Here is an 18,815-nt window from a genome sequence, read left to right as displayed (position 1 = left end):
GCATGCTTTCCTCCCCATTAAACTGCATACTCACCCCCACCATTTACTTTCCAATTGGGTGGGAAAGGAAGGCAAGAAATGATGGGATCTCAGCATTCATAGATGGGACAAGGAAAATTTACGTGTACATTTATTTTACCACTTACGCTCGCTTCTTGACACATGCCTCCTGTCCTTAAGGGGCATGCGGTGCAGGAAGGCTACCCACTTCTGATCCAGATATACATATATACTGAGCCTCAGTGCCCACTGTTCAATATCTGGGCACCAAACCATCATTTCTACATTGTTAGAAGAACATGACATTTCATTTTCAAGCCCAAAGGAAAAACAACGAAACAAAACCCAAAATGGATTAGCACCTAGCCTCCAGCTGGAACACTGCTTCCAAAGGGATTCTAATTTTAGGTTAATAAATGTCACAAACATGTAATTTGAAAGGGCTAAAGAATATTCAAACTCCTCCTGAACGGACTCAATCGGCAGCCCCCAGCTGGCCAGTATCAGATGCCCACCCATCCCCCTACCAAGCCAAACTATCCATCACACAACAAATGACATCAGTACAATCTGAATAATCAGGCTGCAGTGTGTATATTGCCCCACAAGATAACAGCTGCTCTTGTGGCAAGAAATGGAGCATTCTAAAGGGCTTGCACACAGTTTTTCCAATATGCATGTACTGTCTTGTTTTGCAAGTGTTTTTTCCCCCCCCAATTTGTGGGAATGTATGATCACAGCTAAGAATACTCCACATTCTTTTGGAACATGTGACAAACAGCAAACATTCTTATAATGCAATTTCCAAGCTCTGGATGAAGTAATCTAAGCTTTCATAATATATCTAAAGGGTTTTTACGATCCATATGGTTATGGAACAAAAAACCCTACATTCCTTTTGTGTCCCCTTGAGGTTTCTGTAGTAAGTCAGCAATAGCTCCAAGCTAGAGCCATAGTATAAACAATGTGTGCCTCTCCAACTCCATCCTCAAAGTCTTTTCTCTCCACCACATCTCCTGCTAGGAACATCTAGACCATTCCCTCTATCCTACTCCAATCACAATATAATCTGCCTGCTCCAATATTTTAAAACACCATAGTAAAATTGCCTTTCACAGCAGATAGAAAGGTTGCTTTTGGGTGTGTACTTTCTCACACTAAAAGTCCAAACTACTGGAATGCTGTAACTGCTGGGCCTTTAAAAAAAGACCTTTTAAATAACAAACCAGACTAGTTTTCAAGGTTAATTACCTTTGTTAGAAATCCTGACACCAATATGAGAGGATATGGATTAACAATACACCAGTGTCTACTCCAACCACATGGTCTCACCAAATTGACTGAGAAGGAAGTATCTACAACTAAAGAGCAAAGAAACCTACCATTAAATGAACAAAAACTTTTATCTCGGCCACAATGAACATACTTTTTGAAAATATGTATCAATATATTTAATGTAGATTTACACTTTACCAAATAACTACTGTAAAATTCACTTCTGAATGTTTTATTGGTCCTGGCATCTGTGACATCGTCCCTATGAAAACGGAGTATCTTAGGACTACTTAACCGATTTTTCAAATAACCTTAGTGGCCTGAGGTTGGGAATTTTAATGGTATTTAATTATATTTGTTGTAAGTTTTAATTGCTGTATAGGAGGCGTTCAAACTGGGTTATTTCTTTAAATTGGTGTTTGATGTTTTTAGTTAATTACGTATGTTATGTATTGACGTACATGTATTGGTGTTTTTAAACTTTGTATGCCGCTTTGAAGCCCACCCATGGGGAAAAGCGGGATAGAAATGAATAAATAATAATAATAACCAATAAAATTATTTTGCCAATTAATTTGTTGAATTATTTTTGACTCTCACTGAACAATTTATCCAAGCAAACCAGTTCCAAATTGATGTCAACTTCACAATGTTTTAATTTTTTTTTTAAAGGAGGGGGGAGAAAGAAAGAAGGAAAGAAGGAGAGAAAGGGAAGTGGAAAGAGACAGAATCCTAATGCCAAATCCATAACTTACTAGACATAATTTTTGCTGTACATGTATCATCATGATATACTTAGGCAATCCCTGCATAAACACACATAATAATCATTTATGTGCTTCTTTAAATAAATGATGTTTTTTTTAAAAAAAAAATCAAAATACAATCATTTATTGGTAGATGATACAATTACTTGCTGCACAAAGTCAATGTCTTACATGAAGAAAGCAGAAAATCTGTACATTTTGAAACATAAATAGGTCCATTGAAACTATTATTTACAGCAGAATGCATGATTCACTAGGAACCAAGTCCCAGTGAGATTAGTTGGACTTATTTGCAAGTGTGCAAACCACGACACTGGATGTTTTGTTAGCCTCAGTACTAGACCTTGTTAAACTTACAGCACACATGCACTTTTGTATTCTGTTAAAGCTTTATATCTGATCACCATCAGAAATATGGTGATAATTTTAAAAATATTTTCATCAGAAAATTCTTTCAATGAGTAGTCATATTAAAACGCCTTTCAGAATATTTGACATATCTCTATTTAATCAGATGCACATTATAGCATCCCTGAAAATTATTCTTTAAACTCAAAACAATAGAACATGAAAGAAAAACCTCAGTATTTTAGTATCATATGATTTAACTATTGCTAAATAGAAGATGACCAAAACAACATAAATACACCACAACAACCTTTTCCTACATTCACAGCAAGTTTCTATTTATTTATATATATAACCATTGGAATTTTCATGAATTTAAAAATTCAAACACAACACTATTAGTTATTTGAAATATGTAACACTGACTAATAAACAACTACTTTGGCTCATGTTAGAACAGGTTATTGATTTCAATCACTTTCAAAATGCACATATAGACAATGAATGCTGTGATTAAAGAAACTGGTCTTGATTTTTAAAATGTAAAATATAGCTGATAGGCCAAGTTTCAATAGACTATTACTACTAAGTATACTAAAATAAATATGAGATAACACTGACATATCCTATGCCAATAGAGTCTGCTCTTAGCCCTAGTATTCCACTTCTCAACTCTCTTAATCAAATTTATACTTGCTTACAAAACCTTGTACATTTGGCATAACAAATCTAATTCCACAGATGAGATACCTATTGTTAGTATTTCCAAACATCTATTTTATACCTCTCTAAAATGCATGTGTCTAAGAAGGGTTACTCTACATGGGCAAAATCCATGACCATCTATTCAATAATAAGAGAAAATAACAAGCAAGTTTGTTTTCTGAAGACAACTGTGATTATTTTTTAATCTAACCATTTAAGAAATAGAAGCAAGATTTAACTACCCCAAGAATTTCTTGATTATTGATACACCGATTTTATTGATTCACAGTTTTCACCCATTAGGCCTTGTGAAAAATTATTTCTCATACTGCAGTACTTACTTTCCAAACTACACAAAACTTCCAACTAAGTATATTTTGTAAAGCTACATAGGAATATCTGTTGTAGCTCAACTTAAACAAAGCCTATCTAAAAAAATAAACCATAGTCTAAAAAAATAGTCTCTACAATTTCACGTAAGCAAACTTTCAAAATGAAAAAAGACAGATGTGTCAGGCCTTTGTAGTTTGTCTTATTTATCTTTCAGCATAGTGAATCTCCATATGAAATTACTCTCCCACCCAAATGTTTTCAAAGTAGTTTCCTTCTTTATTGAGTTCAAAATTCTGTACAGCCAGCATTTAAGATAAGAGCAATATTACACAAATATCACAAAATAGTCTATCTTTTATCTACCAGGCTGATAAAGGTATTAAGGTTCTTCCCTACTTCCCATTAAATAAATTATATAAATTCAAAAATATACATATATTTGAAATAAATTACCTTTGTCTTTTGGGAACTGAATGTTCAACTTCTATGAGTTTACCTTGCAGTTCAACTTTACCTGCAAACAATAATAAACTGATTTTTAGAATGAAATATTGTGCTCCCTTGTGTTCATTCCATCTTTGAGGGCCCCTCCTGAACAGAATGAGGTCAGTACAGGAAACACAAATGCAACATGTGAAGTCTCCTCACTCATTCAAAAAGTTGCACAGTAAGAACAGAAACACAGAGGGAATATTCGACCATTACAAGTCAAGTAGCCCCACTTTGGAAGAAAAGGCGGAATGTTAATGAAATCATTGAAGTTGGGCTTTTTTTTTCAAATAGAGCAGTTCCAAAATAAATGCCTGGATAGATATTAAAAGGTTTGTCCCTCTTACATTGGTGTGTGTTTCTATTTTCTTCCAATGTGATATGTAAAAATATTAAGTGGACACAAATACAACACCCACACAGCACCATGAGCAGGCCTCTAAGGCCCCTTCCACACAGCTGAATAAAACCCCACATTTGCTGCTTTGAACTGGGATATATGGTAGTGTGGACTCAGATAACCCAGTTCAAAGCAGATTTTCTGCCTTGATATTCTGGGTATATGGCTGTGTGGAAGGGCCCTAATAACTTGTCAGGAGGAAACAGGAACTTCTACTTGTGTGTGGGGGGGTGCCCATTCTCCATTTTTTCCTTCAAGTGTTGCCCTTCTCCAAATTTTATAGATGAATCCTTAACTCCAATTTAGGGCCTATATAACCCAGATTATCAGGGCAGAAAATCCCACAATACAGTAGAGTCTCACTTAACCAACATAAACGGGCCCGGCAGGATGTTGGATAAGCGAAAATGTTGGATAATAAGGAGGGATTAAGGAAATGCCTATTAAACATCAAATTATGATTTTACAAATTAAGCACTAAAACATCATGTTATACAACAAATCTGACAGAAAAAGTAATGCTATGTAGTAATTACTGTATTTACGAATTTAGTACCAAAATATCACCATATATTGCAAACACTGACCACAAAAATGTGTTGGATAATCCAGGACGTTGGATAAGCGAGTGTTGGATAAGTGTATCTACTTTGAACTGGGTTATCTGGGTCCACATTGCCATATATCCTAGTTCAAAGTAAATAATATGGGATTTTATTCAGCTGTGTGGAAAGGGGCCTTAAGGGCCAAAAGATGGGATGGAAAGAGAATAAACTCAGCACCCAAGCGAGCCCATTCACACATACACAAACCCAGCCCGTGGTGTTAGTTGCCTTTCGCACAAACAGGATGTGGAGTGCGTCAGGCTCAAAAGGAAAGCGAAATAACAACAAAAAAGTGACACTCGAAACAACTGGCCCAGGCCTGGAAAAGGTGGGGGAGAGGAGGGAGACGAGGAGGGCGCGTTTTGTTGGTGTTGTTTTGCCTCAGAGCGCCAAAAGTTTGACTTATCACAAGAGAAGCCGGCTGGGAGCTGTGCTCCTTGTCACAAAGCAACACCATTTAATAAAACTCCACAGGCAACAGAGCGGGGGGGGGGGGGGGTTCGTCTTCCTATGTCCAAAGCGTTCCCTCAGTGGGATATATATCCCTTTCTTTCCTTGGTTTCCTAACCACCTGCCCTTCCTGGGCGCCCAAAGCCACCTTTGTCCGGGGCGGAGAGAAAGCAGAAGGCGCGCATGGAGAAGAAGCCAGAGAGTGCTTTTTTTTCCAAACGTGAGGGAAGCCAGAGAGTGCTTTACCACACAACAGCATTGGGGCCTTTTCGATAGAGTAGTGTGTGTGAGAGAGAGAGTGTGTGTGTGTGTGTGGGGGGGGGGGGGGTTCCTTGTTTAGTCCGCCTCGGTTCCTAGCCTCTTATTCCACGCACGACATTGAGGACTGAAGAGAATTAAGGGGCTGGCTTTGGAGAGGTTTGTGCGTATGCAATATGCGCCCTGGCCTTGGGCCTTGTGGCACCAAAAAACCGGGGGGGGGAGGGCTTTTTGTGAAGAGAGTGAAGAGAGAAGAGCGCCTTTAAGGCCCAGTTTGGACGCCCCACGGAATGAGAGCAGTCCCAGCCCGAGACTTGGAGGGGTCGAGATGGCAATGGAAGCGCGCGTGGAGAGGAGAGAGGAGGCGACCACGCGGTGGGCTCGTATGGAGGAAAGAGGGAAAGGATGGCGCCCAGAAGAAGGCGAAGGAGGGCGGGAGGAAGCGACCCACCTGAAAGTGCCTCGATGGCCTTCATGGCCCAGTTCTCGTCGGGGCAGTCCACGAACGCGTAGCCCGTCTTGACCAGGAACTGCCCGGTGAAAGGGATCTTGGACTCTTTAAAGAGACTTTCCAGGTCCTGCGGGCTCACATTCTCGCCCAGGTTGCCGATGTACAGCTTGTTCATCTTCTTGGGTGGATTGCGAATAAAAAAATATACAGCTTTGCTTAATAATAATTTACAAGGGAGGGAGGGGGGAAATAAAGAGACACACAGAGGACAGCCACCACCACGCACAGGCTTGGAGCAGCAGACAACAAAACAACAACCCGCCCCCTCCGAAAGGATACAATAAAATGAAGCCAAGGGGGGAGGGCTTCCAAAAAAAACACACACACAAAAAGGGAGGCAAGAATCACAACTGCAGCTTATATCCGTCCCCACCCCTCTCTCTCTCCCTCCTTCCTCTCTTACACACCCACTCCCGAGTTTGAAAAAAAAAAGGGCAAATCGGAGCACAGAACGTGCACTAACGTTATCCAAAGCCAGGACTGGGAATTTGGGGGGAATAAAGGGAAGGTTAAGGACGGCGCTTTCCCAATTTGAGGAGGAGAAATAAAGGAAAGTACTTTTTTTTTTGTCTTGCCCCCCGGTCAGAGCCCTCTCTTTGGTGGCAACTAAAGCAGGCGGAGTATGGAAATGTTACAATGCGCGCATCGCAGGCACCGCCTCTCTCTTGGAAAAAAAAAAAGAAGGGAGGGAGAGAAATCGCTTGAATATTCCGACTCTTTTTCTCTCTCTTTTTTTTTGAATGAGCCACGTGTTCAAACTACAAATCAACTTCTCACGCGAGGAATCCCAACGCTTCAATTAAGAGCGCGACTCACAAAGGAGAGGAAGGAGGAGATAAGGGGCTGCTGCCTTCAGCTGTTCTGGAACATGGCCATGCAGCCCGGAAAACTCTCAGCAGCAACCAAGTTTCTTTAAAAAAAAAAAAAAAGAATGAGGCTTCTCTCCCCTCCCCCTGTTTACTACTTTCCGGGTTGGGTTGCTAAACACACACACACACACACACAGATCTATATATATCTCTACTTTTACGCGCAGGCGTTTGGCGCGTCTCTGTCTCTCTCTTGTGCGTAAAAAGCAACGCTGAGGCTCTCCCACGTTTCCAGCCTTCCTCGCGTGGATCGGGGCGAGGATCTACCACACGGAGGGCGCAGATGGGCTCCGGGGAGAACCAGCTCGCCTCCTGTTCGCCTCATGGGGAGGAAGGCGAGAAAAAGAAGCCCAGGGAGAGCACCCCAAAATACAACCCGAAGGCGACCAAATGGGCTCTCTTGGAGAGTCGAGGGCGCGCGCAAAAATATTGGGGAGATTTGCAGCGCCTGGGCTGTATCGCCATGTTCCAGAAGCATTCTCTCCTGACGTTTCGCCCACATCTATGGCAACATCCTATCTCTGAGGATGTTGTGAGGTCTGTTGGAAAACTATGCAAGTGGGGTTTCTATATCTGTGGAAGATCCAGGTTGGGAGAAAGAACTCTTTGTCTGTTGGAGACAAGGGTTTATGTTGCAATTAATCACCTTGATTAGCATCGAAAAGCCTTGCAGCTTCAAAGCCTGGCTGCTTCCTGCCTGGGGGGATCCTTTGTTGGGAGGTGTTAGCCATCCCTGATTGATTCATGTCTGGATACCTTTGTTTTCTGAGTGTTGCTTTTTATTTATTGTCCTGATTTTAGTTTTTTTTAAATACAGTGATTTTACAACAAATCAACAGAAAGTGCAGTTCAATGCAGGGGAATGTTATGGAGTAATTACAGTAGAGTCTCGCTTATCCAACGTAAATGGGCTGGCAGAACGTTGGATAAGCGAATATGTTGGACTATAAAGAGAGATTAGGGAAAAGCCTATTAAACATCAAATTAGGTTATGATTTTACAAATTAAGCACCAAAACATCATGTTATACAACAAATTTGACAGAAAAAGTAGTTCAATATGCAGTAATGCTATGTAGTAAATACTGTATTTACGAATTTAGCACCAAAATATCACGATGTATTGAAAACATTGACTACAAAAATGCGTTGGATAATCCAGAATGTTGGATAAGCGAGACTCTACTGTACAGTGATTTTACAACAAATCAACAGAAAATGCAGTTCAGTGCAGGGGAATGTTATAGAGTAATTACAGTAGAGTCTCGCTTATCCAACGTAAATGGGCTGGCAGAACGTTGGATAAGCGAATATGTTGGACTATAAGGAGAGATTAGGGAAAAGCCTATTAAACATCAAATTAGGTTATGTTTTTACAAATTAAGCACCAAAACATCATGTTATAAAACAAATTTGACAGAAAAAGTAGTTCAATACACAATAATGCTATGTAGTAATTACTGTATTTACAAATTTAGCACCAAAATGTCATCATGTATTGAAAATATTGACTACAAAAATGCATTGGATAATCCAGAACATTGGATAAGTGAGACTCTACTGTACTACATATAAGAATTTAGCAACAAAATATTGCCATGGATTGTTAACATTGACTACAAAAACACTGACTACTAAAAATTGACTACAAATAAAGATAGAATTGCATCAAATGATCTTACAGTAACAACATTGTTAGAAGTTAAATCTGTAAAAAGTTCAGTCCTTGCTACCTAGAGAAACAGCTGTGGATTCGGGCAGGAGGCAGACTGCGTTGGATAATACAGAATGTTAGATAAGCAAGACCCTACTGTACTGGTAGCCATATTTTGTTCATTTTCATGGTTTCCTCCTTGCTGTTGAAATTGTCCACATGATTGTGGATTTTAGTGGCTTCCCTGCGTAGTTTGACATGGTGGTTTCTTAGAATGGTCCAGTATTTCTGTGTTCTCAAATAATATGCTGTGTCCAGATTGGTCCATCAAGTGGTCTGCTATGGCTGACTTCTCTGGTTGAGTTAGTCTGCAGTGCCTTTTATGTTCTTTGATTCATGTCTGGGCAATGCTGAGTTTGGTGGTCCCTATGAACAAAAATGAAGAAAATCTGGCTACCAGTATTAAAAAATCTCTAAAATCAGGACAGTAAATAAAGAACATCACTCAGAAATCAGAGTAGTGTAATTCCAGACAAGAGACAATCAGGGTCAGCTAACACCTCCCAACAAAGGATTCTCCTAGGCAGGAAGCAGTCAGGCTTTGCAGTTGTAAGGCTATTCAATGGTAAGCAAGGTGATTAATTGCAGTATTCACACTTTCCTCCAGCAGAAAATAGTTATTTCTCTCACCCTGGACCTACCACAGATATATAAACCCCACTTGCGTAGTTTTCCAACAGACCTCACACCCTCTGAGGATGTCTGCCATAGATGTGGTGAAACATCAGGAGAGAATGCTTCTGGAACATGGCCATACAGCCCAGAGAACTGACAACAAGCTAGTGATTCTGGCCATGAAAGCCTTTGACAACATATGAGCTGGGATTAATCCTTCAAAATGCTATCTGTTTTGGATAGATGCTTTGGATAATGTGATTTTAATGTTTATATCAGGATGCTTTAATGCTTTGTCTTAGTATTTACATGTTGCGTATGCATATGTTTAATAGTTTTAATTCATAAGGTATGTTAGTGTTATGATTTTTTCGTATTATATGAATGTTGGCACTGAATTTCTGCCAATAATGTGTTGTAAACCGCCTTGAGTGTTTTAATATATTAGGATGCTTTGATACTTTGTCTTAGTGTTTAGATGTTGCGTATGCATATGTTTAATAGTTTTAATTCATAAGCTATGTTAGTGTTTAGTTATGATTTTTCGTATTATGTCTGTTGGCACTGAATTTCTGCCATTAATGTGTTGTAAACCACCTTTATAGTGTTTTAGTATTTATTATTAGGATGCTTTGATACTTTGTCTTAGTGTTTAGATGTTGTATATGCATATGTTTAATAGTTTTAATTCATAAGCTATGTGTTAGTGTTTAGTTATGAATTGTTTTCCTATTACAGTAGAGTCTCACTTATCCAACGTTCTGGATTATCCAACACATTTTTGTAGTCAATGTTTTCAATAGATTGTGATATTTTGGTGCTAAATTCATAAATACAGTAATTACTACATAGCATTACTGCGTATTGAACTACCTTTTCTGTCAAATTTGTTGTATAACATGATGCTTTGGTGCTTAATTTGTAAAATCATAACCTAATTTGATGTTTAATAGGCTTTTCCTTAATCCCTCCTTATTATCCAACATATTCACTTATCCAACGTTCTGCCTGCCCGTTTATGTTGGATAAATGAGATTCTACTGTATGTGTATGTTGGCACTGAATTTCTGCTATTAATGTGTTGTAAACCGCCTTGAGTGTACCCCCTCCCCAGGGGGTGAGAAAGGCAGTATATAAATATAGCAAGTAAATAGAGAGTTGGTCATTTATTATTGCTACAGGCATTCCAGTTTTCAGGATATATAAGCATCCCCAGCATCCCATCCATGTGCGTTTGGTCTAGTGACTGGCTTGGCTTTCTTGCTGGCCATTGGCTCCTTGCCCAAGGAAAGAAAAGGGATCATAAAAAGCCGGGGTCTTGGTGAGGCCGGGAAGAAGAAGGGAAGGGTCTCCTTGAAACAGTTCCCTCCCACTCACCCTGACACCCCTCCTTTTTCTCCCTTGCATAGTGATATTTCTGGCGCTTTGGTGAGCCTTGGTGATGCGCCCTGGACGTTATGAATCGAAGGACAAAAGGGGTGGAGGCCGGTTGGAGGGGGTTGAATCAAAAGCAAGTGGGAGGGCAGAGAAAAGCGTGCTCCTCTCTCCCTCCCCTACCTCCAAGCCCTTGCCTCCCTTCCCCCTCCTTTCTGTTTAAATTTAGTTAATGGTGGGTTTTGTGCTATTTTTTTCTTAAAGGGGAAGGGGAGCAGCGCTGGGCATGGTCAGACAAGGCAGCCCTAGGATTACCATAGCCGAAGAATCCACCCCCATTCCTCCTCCCTTCTCTCTCTCTTTCCCCCTCCTCTCTTGGTTCAAGGAACCATTCATAATTTTCAACATTTGTAAAGAGCACAATGGTGGGTTTGTAGGGGGAGGGGGTCAGGGTGTGTGTATGTGTGTGTGTGAGAGAGAGAGACAGTGAGTGAGTGGAGCCTGGTTCCAGGGCAAACAACAAAATGTGGCCTGGAAAACACACACACACACAAAAGAAAGGAAGAATACAGAAAAGCCAGCATTGTGTTTTAATATTTAGGACTTTAGTAAGTCTTGCTTTAAGAATTCGCTTTAAGGAAAAGGCTCATTGCTATGCATAGATAGTGAATTGAGAAGGGTAGGCTCTAAGGAGGATGGATGGTTAAAGCATTCCCAGGACTTTTGTTTTAAGTACTATGGGTTCCATGTTTGAGGGTTTTAAGTACTATAGTACTTGTTTTAAGTACTATGGGTTACATATTATTTACAACAAAATAATGGCAAAATTCAATGCCTAACATACATATAAAACCAAACCATAAAATCTAACAAGAAATATGTAATGATGCATTAACTTTTGTTTTAAGTACTATACTATACTATGGGTTACATATTTGGTGGGTTTTAAGTACAGCAGAGTCTCACTTATCCAACATTCTGGATTATCCAATGCATTTTTGTAGTCAATGTTTTCAATATATCATGATATTTTGGTGCTAAATTCATAAATACAGTGATTACTACAAAGCATTACTGTGTATTGAACTACTTTTTCTGTAAAATTTGTTTCATAACATGATGTTTTGGTGCTTAATTTGTAAAATCATAACCTAATTTGATGTTTAATAAGCTTTTCCTTAATCTCTCCTTATTATCCAACATATTCACTTATCCAACGTTCTGCCAGCCCATTTACGTTGGATAAGCGAGACTTTACTGTTCTATAGTACTTGTTTTGAGTACTATGGGTTACATATTATTTACAACATAATCATGGCAAAATTCAACGCCTAACATACATATAAAACCAAATCATAAAATCTAACAAGAAATATGTAATGATGTGTTAACTTTTGTTTTAAGTACTATGGGTTACGTATTTGGTGGGTTTTAAGTACTATAGTACTTGTTTTGAGTACGATGGGTTACATATTATTTACAACATAATCATGGCAAAATTCAGTGCCTTACATACATATAAAACCAAATCATAAAATCTAACGAGAAACATGTAACGCTCTGTTAACTTTTTTTGTTTTAAATACTACTGGTTACATATTTGGTAGAAATGATTATAAAGTTGTGTTTCTGATGTAGCTTTTTGAAACTCCCGTTTTAAGGTTCACATGACTAAAAATGTAATTTTTAGTCTGCTGAAGTATTTTAGACAGTAATACCTTTGTCAGAGTGATTGTATCCAAAGACAGTATCATCAAATGCTTTGGGATTTATGTATCCTTCAGCAGTTGCACAAAGGTATCAAGGCAATGTGAAAATTATGTAACCCATGCATCTTGCCTTTTCTATTACTATTCCTTTTTGAAAACATTTATTTATTTATTTGCTGTATTTATATTCCGCTTTTCTCACCCCAGGGGGGACTCAAAGCAGTTTACAATATAATAATGGCAACATTCAATGCCTAACATACATATAAAACCAAATCATAAAATCTAACAAGAAACCTAGAACTATGTGTTAACTTTTAAGTACTATGGGTTATATATTTTGTGGTAATGATTCGTTAGATTTCTGGTGTAGGTTTTGAAACTCCAGTTTTAGGTAGGGTTCACATGACTAAAAACATGTAATTTTAGTCTGCTGAAGTATTTTGGACAATAATACCTTTGTCAGAGTGATATTGTACCAAATGAAAGTATCATCAAATGCTTTGGGGTTTATGTATATTTCAGCAGACTTAAATTACATTTTAGTCATGTCAACCTTGGGTGAGAAAAGCGGTATATAAATACAGAAAATAAATAGATAAATATATATTTTATAAAAGAAATAGCAATAGAAAAAAAGCAAAATGTTCACATTGCCTTGATACCTTTGCGCAACTAAATTGATACAGTCCTCTTTTGTTGTTATTTTTAGTTTGGACAGATAGTTTCATTAAATTGTATTGACCAGTTAAATTGAAAACCTTTTTGAAAACCTGTTTTAGAACATGTCAGATTTGTGGGGAAATCTTTTGTATATGTTTAATGGTTTTAATGGTTTTAATTTATAGCTATATGTTAGTGTTTAGTTATTATGATTTTTTCCCTATTATATGTATATTGGCACTGAATTTCTGCCATTAATATGTTGTAAGCTGCCTTGAGTCCCCTCCAGAGATGAGAAAGGCAGTATATAAATATAGTAAATACATACATACATTTTGTTTGTTTCAATACACTTTCAGCAGTCTTGCTTGTTCCTGTTGGATATTTTCTTTTCCTACCATAAGTTCTGAAATTTAAATATAAATATTGTAACAAAAATTGGCATTTGGGGAAAAAGTTAAAATATTATTTCCTATGAGTAATATTCTACCAAAAATCAAGTTTCTACTTTTAGTCTGCGATTATCCTGAGAAATAATGTTTGTAGTCTAAATGAAGACTATACAAGCATAGCTTCACTGTTTTTCCTTTGCCCTCCTGGAATGAATTATTTTTCTCTTTTTTTCATAAATCTCAGAATTAAAGTGAACAAATGTAATTCAAAACTATGTGGAAATAATATGGTAAGAATAGCTTGCAATGCCAACATTGCAATGGCATGAATAATATGCAGTGCAATGTTAAAATCTGTGAAACCTTAAAGTTGAGTCATGTTTAGATTCTGCAAAATTTCCCCCTCAAATAAGGAAGATTAAAATCTCTTACAGCAAAGAAAGTTGATTATTTTGTAAGAGAGATATTCCAAAGATTACCTACAGTAAATTAATATAAACATTTAGATAAGAATGAATTAGGACCAATTTGCAAAATAAAGGCTTTTATTTATTTTTGATTCCCAACATTACATAAAAATAGTAGGTAAATAAAATCAATGTTTTATTAGATACAAGTTGTAATTTATTCCAGTCAGTGTTTAACTGATTCCTGGCAACTAAGCTCAGTAATTTTCCAAAATACTTATAAGTATGTTTGATTTTGAAGAGCTAATAAAATCCATGCCTTCATTGAAGCTTATAGATCTTTCCAATGTACTAATTACTAACAATTTTCTTAGCAAAATAATTATTAGATTCAAATATTAAAATCTTTTAAATTTGCTGTTCTACATAGTAAAAAAAAACCCTGACCAAAAAAAACCCAGCTTAAACATTAAACACTGAAGCAATGATAAGATGTAAATGTTTTACGTCGTACTAGCCCCAAAAAGATATTTATCTTCTAATTGTTTAACACATTTGAAGAGTTCCCACTTGTAATCTGTTGCTACTGGAAAATTGAAAAAGAATATAGGAAAATAAAGTTTATGCAAGGGTTAAACTGTGAATAATTTTGGCTCTAAAAACCACTAAAATTGTGAGTATACACTTGCTGTTAGGGAGATGACATCTGTGAGGTTGCCTGCTCCAAAGACCCGAGCCAGAAGATCTAATGAACTCTGACCTATTTCTTTTTTTTCTAACAGAACTGGGTTTCCCTGGATTTGCAGAGCATGGAAGATAGAGAAAGCATTCACTCTCCTTTTAGGACTACAGCAGGGGCGTGGATGGAACAGTTGGAAGTGTGCAGGAAGCCAGTCAGCACTGCCTTTCAGGGGTGGGGAGAAGACTGGAGGAAATGGATGCCTGAAACTGCAGGAATTTGGGGAGGGCTTATTCCAAACCTACCAGAAATCCTAGCTCAAAATTAGAGGAAATCCAGTTTGTGTGGTTTTCCTTTTTGCCCCTCCCCTTTAAAATATCCCTCCCGACCCCCATCTTGCCTTTGGTATAGCATAACATGGTTGAGCATCTTTTACAAAAATCCAAAATATTCCCAAATTGTCCACTTGGGTGGCTGAGGCAGGGAAATCTTTGCTTTCCGATATACACAAATGTTGTTTTGTGCACAAAATAATAAAATATTGTGTATAAAATTACCTTCAGGCTTTTTCTATATTCTCTTATGATTATTATACCAGCAATAGATTATAAATGTGTTTAAGGGTGCATCTACACTGTAGTATTAATGCAGTTTGACACCACTTTAACTGCCAGGACTCTGCGGTGGGCTCCTGGGATTTGGAGTTTGGTGAGGCACTAGATCCTATTTAGAGAAGGCTAAAGACATTATAAAACTATTTTTCATTATCTCATGGAAGTTAAAATGGTGTCAAACTGAATGAATTCTATAGTGTAATGCACCCTTCAAAACATAAATGAATTTAACTTTTAGGTCCCATCTCCAAGGTTGCATCTATACTATGGAATTAATGCAGTTTGACACCACTTCAACTGCTATGGCTCACTGTTATGGGATCCTGGGAGCTGTATTGAAGCATCAGCACTCTTTGGCACAGAAAGCTGAATTCCTTGTAAAATGACAATTCCCAGAATTCCATAGCATTGAGCCATGGCAGTTAAAGTGGTGCCAAACTGTATTAATTCCACAGTATAGATGCATCTCAATATATCTCGCCATGTAAAGGAAAAGGTTTTCCCCTGACATTAAGTCTAGTCGTGTCCGACTCTAGGGGTTGGTGCTCATCTCCATTTCTAAGCTGAAGAGCCGGCATTGTCCATAGACACCTCCAAGGTCATGTGGCTGGCATGAGTGCATGGAGCGCTATTACCTTTACGCTGGAGCGGTACCTATTGATTTACTCACATTTGCGTGTTTTCAGACTGCTAGGTTGGCAGAAGCTGGGGCTAACACTGAGAGCTCACCCCCACTCTCCGGAATCAAACCTGCAACCTTTTGGCCAGAAAGTTCAACAGCTCAGCAGTTTAACCCGCTGCACCACCGGGCACTCCTTCTCATCCTGTTCATATACTGTCTGCAAATACAGATATTCCAAATACTTCTGGTGTCAAGCATTTTAGATCCAGGGATACTCAGCCTGTGTTTGCTACACCATCCAGTTGGATTTCTGAGCTTGCGATATATCAACAGCTGACTCAATATGTGAACAGCACCCCATGTGAAACACCTTTCCTCCCTTGCCCAGTGCCACATAAAAAAGCTTCACATTGAGGCATACAACCATCTCCTTTTCTCCACTCCTGCTTGGGAAATATGCTTAAAATCATATTTAATCAATAAAACCAATTTTCTGGCTTTGGCATGTTTTGCAAATAAGTGAGACGGCACATCTACACTGTAGAATGAGTGCAGTTTGCCCCCACTTTTAACTGTCATGGTTTTTTTTCGTGTCAGGAGCGACTTGAGAAACTGCAAGTCACTTCTGGGGTGAGAGAATTGGTCGTCTGCAAGGACGTTGACCAAGAGATGCTAGGACGTTTTGATGTTTTACTATCCTTGTGGGAGGCTTCTCTCATGTCCCTGCATGGATCTAGAGCTGATAGAGGGAGCTCATCCACGCTCTCTCTGGGTAGGATTCGAACCTGGCAGCCTTCAGGTCAGCAACCCAACCTTCAAGTCACCAGTCCTGCCAGCACAAGGGTTTAACTCATTGCACCATCAGGGGCTTCTAACTGTCATGGTTCAGTGCTACAGAAGCATGAACACATAGCCTTTGCCAGAGGGCTGGTGTCTTACTAATAAATTAAAAATCCCAGATTCCCATAATAATGAGTCATGGCAGTTAAAAGTGGCGTCAAAATGCATTCATTCTCCAGTATAATCTCAGGAAAGCACTGAGCACTGATAGCTTTAAAATAGTATTCAATCAATAGTTTTTATTATTTTGGGGGCAAATAAAGAACACCTGAACCTCCCTAATGTACTCCCTTCTTGACCATATGGATACTCAGAACAAAAGACAGAAAATGATACTTCGTTAAGAGAAAAATAACTTCCTTTATAGGCAGTTCTTAGACAGAGAATACTGGATTTCTCCAAAATTATCTGTACAATGTGTTGTCGAAGCCTTTCATGAGCAGAATCACTGGGTCGCTGTAAGTTTTTTCCGGGCTGTATGGCCATGTGCCAGACACATTCTCTCCTCACATTTTGCTCACATTGATATATTTAACAACCACCATGTCAGATGACACAGAGGAACCTATGAGTTATTCTGAAAAACATTCAAACATGAACATGTTTGTTATGTCTTTGTAAAACATTCCTAAATATGATTGTTTGTTTCCCATGGTCTTTATTGATAGAATAATATACATAATCTGACTATTATTTATCTTGAATTATAAATGAGACTATAGCAACAGGACAACCTTGTGTTTATACTAGACTACACAGATAAGCCATTGAAATCCACAAGCATGCGGACAATTTCAAGAGAAAGGAGGAAACCATAAAAATGAACAAAATCTGGCTACCAGTATTTTTAAAAACTCTAAAATTAAGAGTGAATTTGCAGAAAAGACATACAGTAGAGTCTCACTTATCCACCATTCGCTTATCCAACGTTCTGGATTATCCAACACATTTTTGTAGTCAATGTTTTCAATACATCGTGACATTTTGGTGCTAAATTCGTAAATACAGGAATTACTACATAGCATTATTGTGTATTGAACTACTTTTTCTGTCAAATTTGTTGTATAACATGATGTTTTGGTGCTTAATTTGTAAAATCATAACCTAATTTAATGTTTAATAGGCTTTTCCTTAATCTTTCCTTATTATCCAACATATTCGCTTATCCAACGTTCTGCCGGCCCGTTTACGTTGGATAAGCGAGACTCTACTGTACTATGTACAGGCATAGCTCAGTTAACAAAACTTATGAATCTTATGAAAACTTATGAATAAAGAACACTCAAAAACAGGGGAATTTCAGGCATGGAACAATCAGGGCCAGCTAACACCACCCAACAAAGGATTCCCCCGGAAGGAAACAGCCAGGTTTTGAAGATGCAAGGCTTTTCAATGCTAATTAAAGTAACTAATTGCAGCATTCACGCTTGCCTCAAGCAGAGTTTTTCCCCACCTTGAACAGATATATAAACCCCACTTGCATAGTTTTCCAACAGACCTCACAAGCTCTGAGGATGCCTGCCATAGATGTGAGCGAAACGTCAGGAGAGAATGCTTCTTGAGCATGGAAAACTCACAGCAACCCCGTTACATCTAAAAGACCTTTTTGGTGCTGCATATTCCTTTATGAAAGCACCTGAGGATTAGAATCCACTACCTGCGATATGAGGATCTCACAATGTAAACAATCCCTCTGGATAGGAATCGTAGTAAAACGCCCATGAGCTCAAGAGATGGAACGCTGAATCGTGAAGTGTGGGACAGGGCCGCCTCCCATTGGCCGAGCGCTGCGCCTATCGCCGCTCGCGGCTTGGTTGGCGCTGGAGCCAGCGGCGCTCCGATTGGTTCCCGCCTCTCTCCATTCACGGCCTTCTCTTTGGCGCGAAACCAGTTCTCCCCTCCCCTTTTTCCCTCCGCCTCCCGCCATTTCAGATTCCGGACCCCTTTTGTTTGGTGGGGAGGGGATCCGGGTGGAAAAAAGGGAGGAAGGGAGAAAACAAGCCCGTGGAGGAGAAATGCCACTCATCTCCTTTCCTTTATGGCTGATGCAGGAGGGGTTCTCTTTGGGGGGTTGGGGGAAATGTAATTTTACACCAACCTGTATTTCTGGCTTGGCAAGAAAAGGCTCCACGTTTTCATGAACCACTTCCTTGCCCTTCGTGAGCATGTTTGCACTT

General features: G+C 38.7%; 1 protein-coding gene and 1 long non-coding RNA gene across 5 annotated transcripts in view; one reads left to right on the top strand and one right to left on the bottom strand.

Moving 5' to 3' along the window:
- The window catches only part of igf2bp3 (insulin like growth factor 2 mRNA binding protein 3), a 98,448-nt gene extending 80,083 nt beyond the window's left edge, over positions 1–18,365 (bottom strand). Inside the window, exons 1-4 of one of the 4 annotated variants that reach the window (XM_062957156.1) lie at positions 18,296–18,365; positions 13,417–13,490; positions 6,082–6,256; positions 3,882–3,942 (exon numbers count right to left, since the gene is read on the bottom strand). In XM_062957156.1, the coding sequence (XP_062813226.1) occupies positions 3,882–3,942; positions 6,082–6,256 (236 nt within the window). In that variant the 5' untranslated portion in view covers positions 13,417–13,490; positions 18,296–18,365. Of the gene's footprint in view, positions 1–3,881; positions 3,943–6,081; positions 6,435–6,699; positions 6,791–13,416; positions 13,491–18,295 lie in introns of those variants that run through there. The other 3 variants (XM_008112647.3, XM_016994366.2, XM_003222025.4) reach the window with 3 other exon arrangements.
- Positions 6,886–15,118, top strand: LOC134292391 (uncharacterized). Its single transcript, XR_009999621.1, has 2 exons — positions 6,886–7,547; positions 14,666–15,118. It is a non-coding gene; the product is annotated as an uncharacterized LOC134292391 (long non-coding RNA).
- Positions 18,366–18,815: the final 450 nt, after the last annotated feature.

Source organism: Anolis carolinensis, chromosome 6 (genome assembly GCF_035594765.1).
Source record: "Anolis carolinensis isolate JA03-04 chromosome 6, rAnoCar3.1.pri, whole genome shotgun sequence".
In the NCBI taxonomy this organism is placed as follows: domain Eukaryota; kingdom Metazoa; phylum Chordata; class Lepidosauria; order Squamata; family Dactyloidae; genus Anolis; species Anolis carolinensis.
Note: the sequence above shows the minus strand (reverse complement) of the source record. Positions and strands in the feature narration are given on the sequence as shown.